At 41.8% G+C, this 12,683-nt stretch overlaps 1 protein-coding gene across 1 annotated transcript in view; it reads left to right on the forward strand.

Moving 5' to 3' along the window:
• The window catches only part of PTEN (phosphatase and tensin homolog), an 85,685-nt gene that overhangs the window by 60,231 nt on the left and 12,771 nt on the right, over positions 1–12,683 (forward strand). The window contains exons 5-6 of the mRNA XM_053307449.1: positions 722–960; positions 10,568–10,709. Of these exons, the coding sequence (XP_053163424.1) occupies positions 722–960; positions 10,568–10,709 (381 nt within the window). The remainder of the gene's footprint in view (positions 1–721; positions 961–10,567; positions 10,710–12,683) is intronic.

Raw genomic sequence — 12,683 nt, forward strand, 5'->3', positions numbered from 1 at the left:
GTGGGAGTGACCAGGTTGTGCCCATGGCAAGGCCATGGCCATATTCAGTAGCCAATGCAGGTGCCATAGGGGCAGGAGGCAGTGGGAGGTACCTTTATGTGGAAATTAGAAAGTGCTTATCTCCCTGTATTGCTGGCCCTGAAAGCTCTTCCTAGCAGCATCGGAGGATTGGTTCCGCCACTCACTTGGGGTGTGTGCTGCTTGGAAGAGTGGCTGCAGCTGAGTGGCAGAGCTGATACACTGCTGCTGCTGGGGAGAGCTGTTATTCCGGATAGCGTGTGCTCCAGCTGAGTAGCTGAGTCAATTCTCCGATGCTGCTAGAAAGAGCTTTCAGGGCTAGCAATACAGGGAGGCTCCATTCTTTCCAGGCCCTTTCGGCCACATGGAGCCTACTGCTGGTTGGAGAGTTCTGTGCTGCTACTGCAGCACCTCCTTCTCTCACCTCTCAATTCTGGTGTAGCTGCTGCATAGGCATAAAGGCCACCGGTGCCTTAAAGTAACGTTTAAAAACGTACGCGCCTTTCTACCAGAAAATACAGTACATAGAAAACTAGATAAACAGGATACTGGCAATAGCTACTGGAGGAATGCAGTGCTGTCTTGAATAGGGACGGTTGCTTCTCCGCTCCTAAGTAAGAACCACCACTTTAAACGTTTATTCTTACTGAGCAAAGAGGCATCTGATACCTGATTTAATCGATATATTATCTCCATTTTATAGTTGCACAGTATCCTTTTGAAGACCACAACCCACCACAACTAGAGCTTATCAAACCTTTTTGTGAGGATCTTGACCAATGGCTTAGTGAAGATGGCAATCATGTTGCAGCAATCCACTGTAAAGCTGGAAAGGGACGAACTGGTGTAATGATTTGTGCGTATTTGTTACATCGAGGAAGATTTCAAAAGGCACAGGAAGCCCTAGATTTCTATGGAGAAGTAAGGACCAGAGATAAAAAGGTGAGAAACTTGCTTTTTCCTCATGTGCTTTTATTTAAGTCATGTAGAATATCTCAAATAAGTTGATTTTTGTGGCATATGTATATTACTTGAGATCACGAAGATGTAGTATCCTAAACAATGTTTCACTATTTTGTTTAGACGTTTTCTTTGTTTCTCAATATTCTTAGCAATCTGCACCAATAGGAAAATATTTTCACTTTTCTTTCCACCAAAGAAGTGCACATTGTGCAGCCCACAAATTGTCTGTAGTGCTTTTGATTACAACTTATAGACTTATTTATTTGACCATTCATATTTTTTAAAGTGAAAGAGTAACCTTTTACCCGACTTGTTTTCAGAGAAACTAATTTATTTAGGTACTCAAAGCAAATAATGGTAGTTTAACAAAAAGGGAATGGTTTTCTAAGATGTGAAACCTTGCAATTATGGCTAAGCTGACCAACTACGTTCATTTACATGATGGCAAGCAATGTATCCAGACTTTTGAAAAACGTAGATTCCATTTGTTACTTCACTGTTGATTTTTATCCATATAAGACATTTTTCATTGTTAACTTATTGCAGGGTTGCACAGCTTTGGCCCTCCTGCAGATGTTGGGCCACAGCTCCCATCATCCCTGACTATTGGTCAATGTGATTAGGAATTATGGGAGTTGTAGTTGAATAGCTGAAGAGCTGAAGTTGTGCTGCCATCTCATCGTCACAACTTACTGTTAAATATGCATGCAATAAACAACAAAACATGAATTTCTGTTCTTGGCAGGTTTGCCACACACATAAGTAATTAGAAGAATAATTGGGAAATCAAAGAGATCCACTTCTTTCCTACCATTTCATTGGCATTCTAGATCTCGTCCCTTTTACCCAAATTCCAAAAGATCCATGTTTCCTGCCAACTCAGTTCAGAACTTAAATGAAGATAAAGAAAACTTCATATGTCTCTTCCTGCTGCATTTGTTAGGTGGAGAAAGGAACTGCAGTTTGAAAGGAAGCAGCAGTAACAGCATATCTTCTCCACCTCACAGGTTAATTGCAACTAGGGCTGTCACTTGTGTAAATCTTAATTGATTCTCATATGAGTTTTAATAAACATGCTTATACTTGCATATGAATAAAATATTCGTTTTAAAGAACAAAGCATGTTTTTATAGATGATACATAGGTTGTAGCAGGCACCATCTCAGGTGATGCCTTCTCTGAGAGAGAAGAGGGAAAATGCTTCTTAGAAGGCACCTGGCACCCATGGATTTGTAAATACAGTACTTGCATTGAAGAGAAAGTGCATTAAAAATCCACTGTCCAATCCATTGGAGATACCTTTTAAAATCAAAACATTTTAATGGATTAATCAAAAGTTGCTGTTCAGTTGAAACAGTTAAATTAATGTGACCTCATTATCTCTGGTCCCTGCTGTGTATGTGCACAACATCCAGAAAAATATAAAAAATAGACAGTGCCCTTCATCACCCACAGCCAGGCATAGAAATGACTTATAAAAGATGCTGGTGGAGTGGATGGTTTAAGTCCCAGGTAATTGGTGGTAATAGGGCCTGTGAAGTTCTTCCAGAATGAGATAGGTATTTAGTTTACAGCAGCACAAACTGTCAAATGGTGGGCTGTTCCAGAGAGGCTACAGTTGGTGTATGTATTTTTCCTCCATAAATGTATGACCAGTTTTCACCACCAGATAAGTCATTAGCTTCTACAACAGGACAGAGTTGTCCAGTATGGTCTAGCTTGCTATAGCATATCAAGCTTTAGCTATTCAGTTGGTGTATATCTATTTTAAAATTTTAAACTTTTGATAATTGTCTCCGCTTCTCTAATGCAAGGCTGCACAACTTCAGCCCTTCTGCAGATGTTCGACCACAGCTTCTATCATCCAGGAGGTTTGGCCATTGTGGCTGGAGATGATGAGAGTAGTAGTCCAAGAGCTGGAGGGTCGAAGTTGTACAGCCCTGCTCTAATAGCTTCCAATCCAAAGAGCTGCTTTGTATGTTACACTGAATGAACTCTGTGGCAGTATTCCCATATAGTGTTCCTAGTTACCTTGGTTTCATTTGGACATAAATTGGCTCATGTATTTCAGTTGGTTCATATATCTCATATCATATATACCATTAAGTTGGGTCATATATAACTTGAAATTGCTGGTTTATATATCCCTGGTTCTTATATGTCAGAAATCTTATAAAAGTTGAAACAGAGCACCAAACCATGACAGTTGAGCTACAGATTTATTAGAAGTAACGAATCACACTGATGGAGGCTGATAGCATATTTTAAAGTATTTTGTACAATTTTAGTGACTTTAGAGATTTAATATATATAATGGTTATGAAGGTAACTGGTGTGCTTGCTGACTACTGTTCATTATTTTCTGCACAAATTATTCTTGTATCCTTATGAAAAGCTTTTAAAATGAGGAAACAAAAGGTTTAAAACAAGATTTTGTCTCTACTTGACATGAAATGTAGCAGTATTGATCTGCAAGGGAAAATAGACTATACTCAGTATTAAATTAAAATAGCTCCTATTTCTCCAGCTATAACAAAAATTGAGGGTTTAAAAAACCTGTCGTGAACTCTTTTCAGAGGTATTAGGCATCCAGATAGCAAATGTTGGATACATGGATGTTTGCTGCTGCTATTTTCTGAATACAGAGATGAGTGCTTTCAAAATCATGCTCTGTGACATACTGAAAACGTCTACATGGTCTGCTTTCCAGCATGCTTAAAATGCAGGAATACATATGACATATAAGAGTTAATAGACTGTATTTAGTCTCATTGATTTCAAGATATGAATCTTCCTTTAAAGTCACTGAGATAATTAGAAAATTGTATATTGTGAAACCACTTAGTTTCCTAGAGCTACACTTGGCAGAAGATGTAGAAATACTTAAAAGTAATGAAAAGAACTTTGTTTTCCTTTAAACCTTGTAGCCCTGGTGTTCTGTATTAGATCTAAAATTGTGTCACAAATGCTCCACCATTCTATACAGTCCTACATATAGGAACGTGAAGAACTATATAGGAGAACCTGCCCAAGTCCCCCAGCTCAGCCATATGCAATAGCCTCCCACATAAAGGGGAAGGGGGAGTAAGGACCTCCTCACTATTTCTGCCTCATGGGGAGCAGAAGCAGCAGGGTTAGAGTTCCTTACTGCTTTTTGTTGCATCTTCATTCATTCACTTAGTTCACATTTCCTTTTCCTTTTATGTCTTTCACCGTCCTTTATGATTGGAGTCAGACCATTGTTCCATCTAACTCAGTATTGTCTACTCTTCACTGATAGCAGCTCTCAAGGGTTTTGTCTAAAGGTCTTTCCCAGCTCTATCTGGAGATGCTGGTGATTGAACTTGGGACCTTCTGCCTGCAAAGCAGATGCTCTACTACTGAGCTGTCTGTCTATTAAATTCGTAGACTGCCCCAAATTTCCATCTGGACTGTTTACAGCAACAAAAAACAAAAATGAAAATGTTAAAACAATTTGAAACCACAGTCACATTAAAAGGTTTGGGTGAAAAAATGAGTCTTTCAGGACTTTTAAAAAGTTGCCAGAGATGGGGAGGCAGGGAGTGAATTCCAGAGTCTTGGGGCAGCAACGGAGCAGGCCTGTCTCTGTGCAGCCAACAGGCGAGCTGGTGGCAACTTCAGATGAATCTCTCCAGATGATCTCAATGTGCGTTGGGGCTCATGGCAAAGAAGACGTTCTCTTAAATATCCAGGGCCTAAACTGTTGAGGACTTGATAGGTTATAACCAACATCTGTATTTTGCCCAGAAACGTAACAGTAGTCAGTGTAGTTCTTTTAATACAGGAGTAATATGGTCTCTCCAAGGTGATGTGGAGACTAACCTGGCTGCCACATTCTGTACCAACTGCAGTTCCCAGATGACATACAAAGGCAGCTCCACATGGAGCACATTGCAATAGTCAGGTCTGGAGGTTACTAGCATATGTACCACTGTTCTGAGGCCATTTATTGGCCGAAGCTGATAAAAAGCATCTTTGGCCACTGCCTCAACCTGGGAGACCAGGAAGAGGTTTGGATCCAGAAGCCTTCGCAAACTGCGTACCTGTTTCTTCTGGGGTAGTCTGACCCCATTGAGAACTGGCAGATCAAAATTGACTCCAGTACACTATAATTTGGTACATGGATTAACTCCACATCTGAGATTTGGGTTTTCTCTGTAATGACACTACAAGTTTTATATTTTCAATTTTGATGTTTGTTTAATTATGTAGATATGTATTTTACTGTCATTGAACTAGAATTAAATAAGAGGGGACATGGTGAGAGAAGTGGAATCCAAGTTGATGTATTAGATAACTGTGAGATGTCATATTGGTTTCTTTTTCCTTGTTTAAATACAAATAAAACTAAAAACAACAACAAAATATTGACTCCTGAGTTCCAACCCCACACAGTAAGTACCTCCATATTATTTGGATTCAGTCTGTTAACCCTCATCTAGCCAATCACTGTTTCTAGGCAGACATTTAGGGAGGTTATGCCTTCTGATTTTATTTATTTATTTATTTATTTATTTATTTATTTATTTATTTATTTATTTAACATATTTTTATACCTCCCAAAACTTACGTCTCTGGGCAGTTTACAAAATAAAAACAGAAAGTAAAACATTAGTTAAAACAAAAACAGAAAGCAAAACATTACAATAATTTAAAATTTTTAAAACAATATTTTAAAACAGCATTAAAACAATATTTTAAAACAGCATTAAAACTATTAAAAGAATATTAATTAAAAGCCTGGGTGAACAAATGTGTCTTTAAAGACTTTTTAAAGTTGTTAGAGATGGGGGGGAGCTTTTCTTTCACTAGGGAGCGTATTCCAAAGCCTCGGGGGAGAGGGGCAATGGAGAAGGCCCTTCCCTGATTGGCCACCAGACAAGCTAGTGGGAAATGCAGATGGATCTCTCCAGATGATCTCAGTGGGCGGTGGGGTTCATGATGAAGACGACGTTCTCTTAAATACCCAGGGCCCAAGGTGTTTAGGGCTTTATAGGTTATAACCAACACCTTGTATTTTGTCTGGAAACATATTGGCAGCCAATGCAGCTCCTTGAATACAAGAATTATATGGTCTCTCCTAGATTGACCCAGAGACCAACCTGGCTGCTGCATTCTGGACCAACTGTAGTTTCCAGACTGCATACAAGGGCAGCCCCACATAGAGCGCATAGCAGTAATCCAGTAATCTGGAGGTTACCAGCAGATGTACCACTGTTTTGAGGTAGTTCATCTCAAGAAACGGACGCAGCTGGTGTATCAGCTGAAGCTGATAGAAGGCGCTTCTGGCCACCGACTCAACCTGGGAGACTAGGGAGAGGCTTGGATTGAGAAGCACCCTTAGACTGCGTACCTGTTCCTTCTGGGGAAGTGTGACCCCATCCAGAACAGGCGATCAAAATCGTCTCTTGAATTCCGATCCTGCACAATGAGTACCTCCATCTTATCTGGATTCAGTTTCAGTTTGTTATCCGTCATCCAGCCCATCACCGACTCCAGGCAGGCATTTAGGGAGGTTATGCCCTCTCCCGATGATGTTGACATGGAGAAATAGATTTGGGTGTCATCAGCATACTGATAGCACCCTGCACCAAATCTCCTGATGATCTCTCCCAGAAGTTTCATGTAGATGTTAAACAACACCGGAGACAATATCCTCTTGTGGAATTCTCTGTCACAAGATGTGGTGACAGTCAACAACCTGGATGGCTTTAAGTGGGGGTTGGATAACTTCATGGAGGAGAGGTCTATCAACGGCTGCTAGTCAGAGGGCTGTGGGCCATCTCCAGCCTCAAAGGCAGGGTGCATCTGAGTACCAGTTGCAGGGGAGTAACAGCAGGAGAGAGGGCATGTCCTCAACTCCTGCCTGTGGCTTCCAGCGGCATCTGGTGGGCCACTGTGTGAAACAGGATGCTGGACTAGATGGGCCTTGGTTCTGATCCAGCAGGGCTGTTCTTATGTAATATGGAGCCCTGAGGCACACCATACAAGAGTTCAGGTTTTGAAGAACGGCAGTATCCCAAGGGACACCATCCGGAACTTGCCCGAGAGGTAGGAATGTAACCACCACAAAGCAGTGCCTCCGGCTCCCAATCCCCTCAGGCACTCCAGAAGTATACTATGGTTGATAGTATCGAAAGCCGCTGAGAGGTCCAAAAGGACCAACAGAGGCACACCTCCTCTGTCCATTTCCAATTGGAGATCATCCATCAGGCCGACCAAGGCAGTGTCCACCCCATAGCCAGCCTGAAAGCCAGTTTGAAATGAGTCAAGATAATCAGTTTTCTCCAAGACTGTCTTTTGCTGGGAGGCTACCACCCTCTCAATTATCTTGCCCAGCCACGGAAGGTTGGAGACAGACCTGTAGTTGCTCAACTCTGAGGGATCCAAGGTAGGCTTCTTCAGAAGCGGTCTAATAATTGCCTCTGTAAGACAAGGAGGCATCCTACCTTCCTTCAGATGCATTTATGATCTCTACCAGGCCTTCTACAACAACCCCCCTGCCAGATAATATAAGCCATATCGGGCAAGGGTCAAGAGAACATGTGGTAGGCCGCACCGTTCCAATCAGCTTGTCCACATCCTCAGGAGTCACATACTGGAAATGATCCCCACAAAGAATTCGTTAAACACATCACAGCGGGAAATAGATGGTTCCAGATTCTGATTCAAGGGAGGAGGGGCACATACTAGCCCTCTCACAACCCTGAACAACTCCGCCGGACGTGAACTTGCGGATGCAATACAGAGAAGAATTGTTTCTTTGCTGCATGTTTCTCCTGAGCATAGGTCTTCAAATGAGCTCTATGTTGCAATCTGTCAGATTCAAGCTGAGTCTTTCTCCACTTGTGCTCCAGTTGTCTACCTCGCCGCTTCAGCCCCCGTAGTTCTTCTGTATACCAAGGGGCCAGTTTGAAGCAGGTTGGAGAGGACGCTTAGGAGTAATCATGTCTACTGCCCCAGTGAGTTTGCTGTTCCAGTTCTCCACCAGGGCATCAACAGGATCACCGGCAGAGCCAACACTAAATCCCTCCAAGGCTTCTTGAAATCCTATTGAATCCAATAACCTTCTCGGGTGGACCATCCTAATAGGTCCCTCACCCCTGCGAAGGTGGGAAGTGATTGTGAGTCCAATCTTAACCAGATGGTGGTCCGTCCATAACAATGGAGAAATCACAGGATTCCCCACCCATGGAACACCACCCTGATCAGAGTGAAAGACCAAATCAAGCGTGTGGCCAGCAATCTGCGTCAGCCCCAAGACCACTTGAGATAGGCCCATAGTTGTCATGGCCACTATGATGATGATGTTGACATGGAGAAATAGGTTTGGATGTCATCAGCATACTGATAACACCCTGCACCAAATCTCTTGATGATCTCTTCCAGCGATTTTATGTAGATGTTAAAAAGCATTGGCCTTGTTAAAAAGTTCTATAACTTTCTGAGGGTGACTTAGTAGGTACTGTACTGAAGGGAGAAACATACCAAAGAGTTACTCTAAATCTTCAATTTTGTTGGTGCCTCTGATACTTTCAGTGACCCTTCCAATGAAGTTGCCTCTTCACAGGGTTTTCTTGTTGGATTGTGACATCTGTAGAGTTTGCCATGTATTCCTGAACTTCAGGGATGTAAAACTTGGCTTCAGTGTCCAAAAGTTCCTTCTCTATCACCACAATTTTTTTAATATCAGCCGTGTTCAGAAATATTGTGCTGCTTGAGGTTACATTTTAAAGTCTGGAGAATGTCAGGTGGGTTGATTCAAACTGAATTTACAGCTCTGTTTGTAACCAGGTAACAGCTATATTTCTACGATCAGCTCAGCTATAAGTGCAAGCATCCAAGCGGGTTGAGTGTTCCAATTCTTATGACAAGAGCAAGTTAGATTATTACTTTGGATGCCGTTTTGGTGATGTTTGAATATTAAGTAGGAGAGACTAATGATACTTGAACTTTCCCAAACCAAAGCTGACTGGCTTGGTTGGCAGAAATATAACAGTTGGTATTATGGAATATAACTGCACTTTAGTCTTTGTGAGCATCACCTTTTTGGAGATATTGGCGGTGGGGGTGGGAGTGGGAGTCCTGCTCATTTTAACCTTGAGAAATGAAAATTGGCTACGGTGCTGATGTGTAATAAATCAACAATAAGTTTTGTATTAGCATTAAGCTATCCAAGTTGTCCTGTTTTTGTTCTCGGGTAGTTTAAAGGTGCATACTTCAAAGGATGACCTGGAATCCCTTAATCTTTTCTCCCACAGCATCGCACTCTGTAAACAATGCTGGTTTCCTCACAGCAGTGTGCTGCTAAAGATGAAAGGGAAAGAGTCTCTGTCTAGGGTGCCTTCTGCAGAGTTCTCTGTTTTCAACCCTCCCCCCCCCCCATGCGGATCTCCATAAGAACTTCTCTTGATATCAATGACTGCATTTAACATCTTTATGCTTCTCACTCAGCTACTTGTTCTCTGTAGCTCTCTCATATTTCTGGTTAAAATTGCTAATAGAACTTTCCTCAAAATGAGACAAATCTATATTTGGCAGTTTGGCCTAGGGAATTATTTACAAGTGGAAGTGTGTTGCTTTTATATGTGAAGCTTTGGATTCTTTGCAGGAGAATTGTGTGAGTCTCTCAAAGGAACTACATGGGTTCAAATTGTGTGTCAGGTCCATTAAAGCAGTGGGACTGGGAAACCTCTGAAATGATTCATAAAACTTAAATGTATGCACAGAGCTTTTCTCCCCCTGCATTTGGTCCACACTATTGGGTAACACACTTTAGATTGAGGTTGTGTGAGTGTTTCTAGAAGTTGACTGCTTACATCAGTATTGCCATTGTTGAGCCTTTGGATGTGGTGATTTGAACTTACAGAATATATAACATGAACCTCTCAGTTCATGTTAACCTATTCTGGGTAATTACCTCTGGGTAATACTGGTGATTACCCAGAGCAGTGGCGGTGAGTGCTTTTAAACTTGGCACGTAAAGGGTAGGTTCTCAAATACTGATTATCGGTAAAATATCGAGTCAGTTCCAAGCCAATACTGACTCAGTGTTGGAGAGGCCCTATTGTGAACTGTTACATGAGTTCACATGGTAAGATGAAGTACAGACAGAGAGGCTGAGCCAAGCCACTGCCAAATCCATACTAATTTCATTTTCATGAGCGGCACAGAAATGGGTAGGAATAACAGTGTCCTGTGCCCCCTTCTGCTGCTCTCTCCTCCCTGCCACAATGTTGTTGAGAGGTGTGTGTATTCCTACTTGTAGGCTAGTGTACATTGCCTTAGTCATCCTCTCTGTGTTGATTAATTTGAAGTATTGGGGGAAAATTGTATTCTCATGAATGTATACAGAAGAAATGGGTGTGATGTGGACCATCTGAAGAAAATTGGTCTGGCTTCTTGCTAGCCTTTTGGGGGGGGCTTTTTAGTTCTGCTCAGAACAGTGAGCTAAACTTCTCAAACCATCACAAATGCTCAGCAGATTTTAATTTCTGAAGCCCAGTTTCTTCAAGTAACGTTGTGAAAACCCTAAGGATAATAACTGATCTCTTTTTCTTATTAGGGAGTTACTATTCCCAGTCAGAGGCGCTATGTATATTACTATAGCTACCTGTTAAAGAATCAAGTGGATTACAGACCAGAAGCACTGCTCTTTCATAAAATGATGTTTGAAACAATTCCAATGTTCAGTGGCGGCACTTGCAGTAAGTACTGTTTTAAATATCTGCTAATATTCATATTTATATTGTGTACTGTCAACCTCTTTCCCTCGTACAAGTAGAATATTTGAACTTAAAACCATTTAAGTACCTCAACGTTTTCAGAATCTTGTTGTTAAAATGTCAGTGGATCATCAGTCTTCTTTATTTCGATCACCTACCAACTTCATCCAAATACAGCAAAGTTACAATACAATAAAAGCATACAACCATTATCCAAGGAATCTTTTAATCATCTCATCTTTTACATATTGCAGCACACACTTACTTAATATATTTATATACTGCCCCAAACCTGCATCTCTGGGCAGTGTACAACAAAAACAGTAAAAATTAAACAAAATTCAAAATGATTAAAACATTACAAACTCTTAAAAGCCGTAATAAAAAACTATTAAAACTATAAATCTAATTAAAAGCCTGGGGGGAAATGTGTCTTCAGTGCCTTTGAAAAAAGTTGCCAGGGATGGGGAGGCTCTTATTTCAACAGAGGGAGTACATTCCAAGTCCTAGGGGCAACAACGGAAGAAGGCCTGTCATCAAGTAGCTACCAGATGAGCCGGTGGCAACTGTAGACTAATCTCAACGGGTGATGGGACTCATGGCAAAGAAGACTTTATCTTAAATACCCAGGGCCCAAGCTGTTTTGGGCTTTGTAGGTAATAATAATCAGCACCTTGTATTTTGCCCGGAAACTTACTGGCTGTCAATGTAGCTCTTTCAACACAGGAGTAATATGGTCTCTCCTCGATGACCCAGAGACCAACCTGGCTGGCGCATTCTGTACAAACTGCAGTTTCCGGACTATGTACAAAGACAGCCCTATATAGAGTGCATTGCAGTAGTTCCGTCTGGAGGTAACCAGCATATGTACCACCGTTCTGAGGCCATTCAACTCAAGAAATGGACGCACTTGGTGTATCAACCGAAGCTGATAGAAAGCACCTCTGGCCACCGCCTCAACCTGGGTCATCAGGGAGAAGTTCGGATCCAGAAGCACTCCCAGACTTTGCACCTGTTCCTTCCGGGGAGTGTGACCGCATCCAGAACAGGCAGGTCAAAATCGTCCCTTGAGTTCTGACCCTGCACAATAAGTATATCTGGATGCAGCTTCTGTTTGTTACCCTCATCCAACCCATTACCGTCTCCAGGCAGGCATTAAAGAAAGTTATGCCTTCTCCCAATTAGGTTGACATGGAGAAGTAGATTTGGGTGTCATCAGCATACTGATGATCAGCATCTAAATCTCCTGATGATCTCGCCCAGTGGCTTCATGTAGATGTTAAACAACATTGGAGACAATATGGAGCCCTGAGGAGACAATATGGAGCCCATACAACAGTTCAGATTTTGAAGAACAACAGTTTCTAAGGGACACCATGGAATCTGCCCAAGGGGTAGGAGTGGAACCATGCATGGCAGTGCCGCCCACCTCCAATCTCCATAGATGTTCCAGAAGAATATTGTGGTTGATAGTATTGAAGGGACACCATGAGATCAAAAGGACCAACAGAACCACACGCATTCTGTCAATTCCCAGTTTGAGATTATCCATCAGGCCGACCAAGCCAGTCTCCACCCCATAGCCTGCCCGAAAGCCAGTTTGAAATGTGTCTAGATAATTTTGTAGCCTCAATGTAACTTTTGGATATTTGTCAGAAAAATGATAGGTTAGATAGAATTCATCTGAGTTTCCTTGAAAACTTGCTAATAAGGGGAAAGTTGAAGGCCATCTGAGGTCATTATAAAACGGGCAGTAAAATATCATATGCTCTATCAACTCTGCCTCCTTTCCACCATGTGGACAGACACAATCTTTATATGGATTTTTTTCATTTAATCCTCTGGGACTCTTGAGGACCTCAGAAATGTGCATGCACTCTCACCCTTCCCTTCAGAGAAGCTTAGGTTGGTGAATGGGTTCTTTTGCTCATCTGCCCCCATAATTACCTTCACAAC

This window comes from Hemicordylus capensis, chromosome 3 (assembly GCF_027244095.1).
Source record: "Hemicordylus capensis ecotype Gifberg chromosome 3, rHemCap1.1.pri, whole genome shotgun sequence".
NCBI lineage: Eukaryota > Metazoa > Chordata > Lepidosauria > Squamata > Cordylidae > Hemicordylus > Hemicordylus capensis.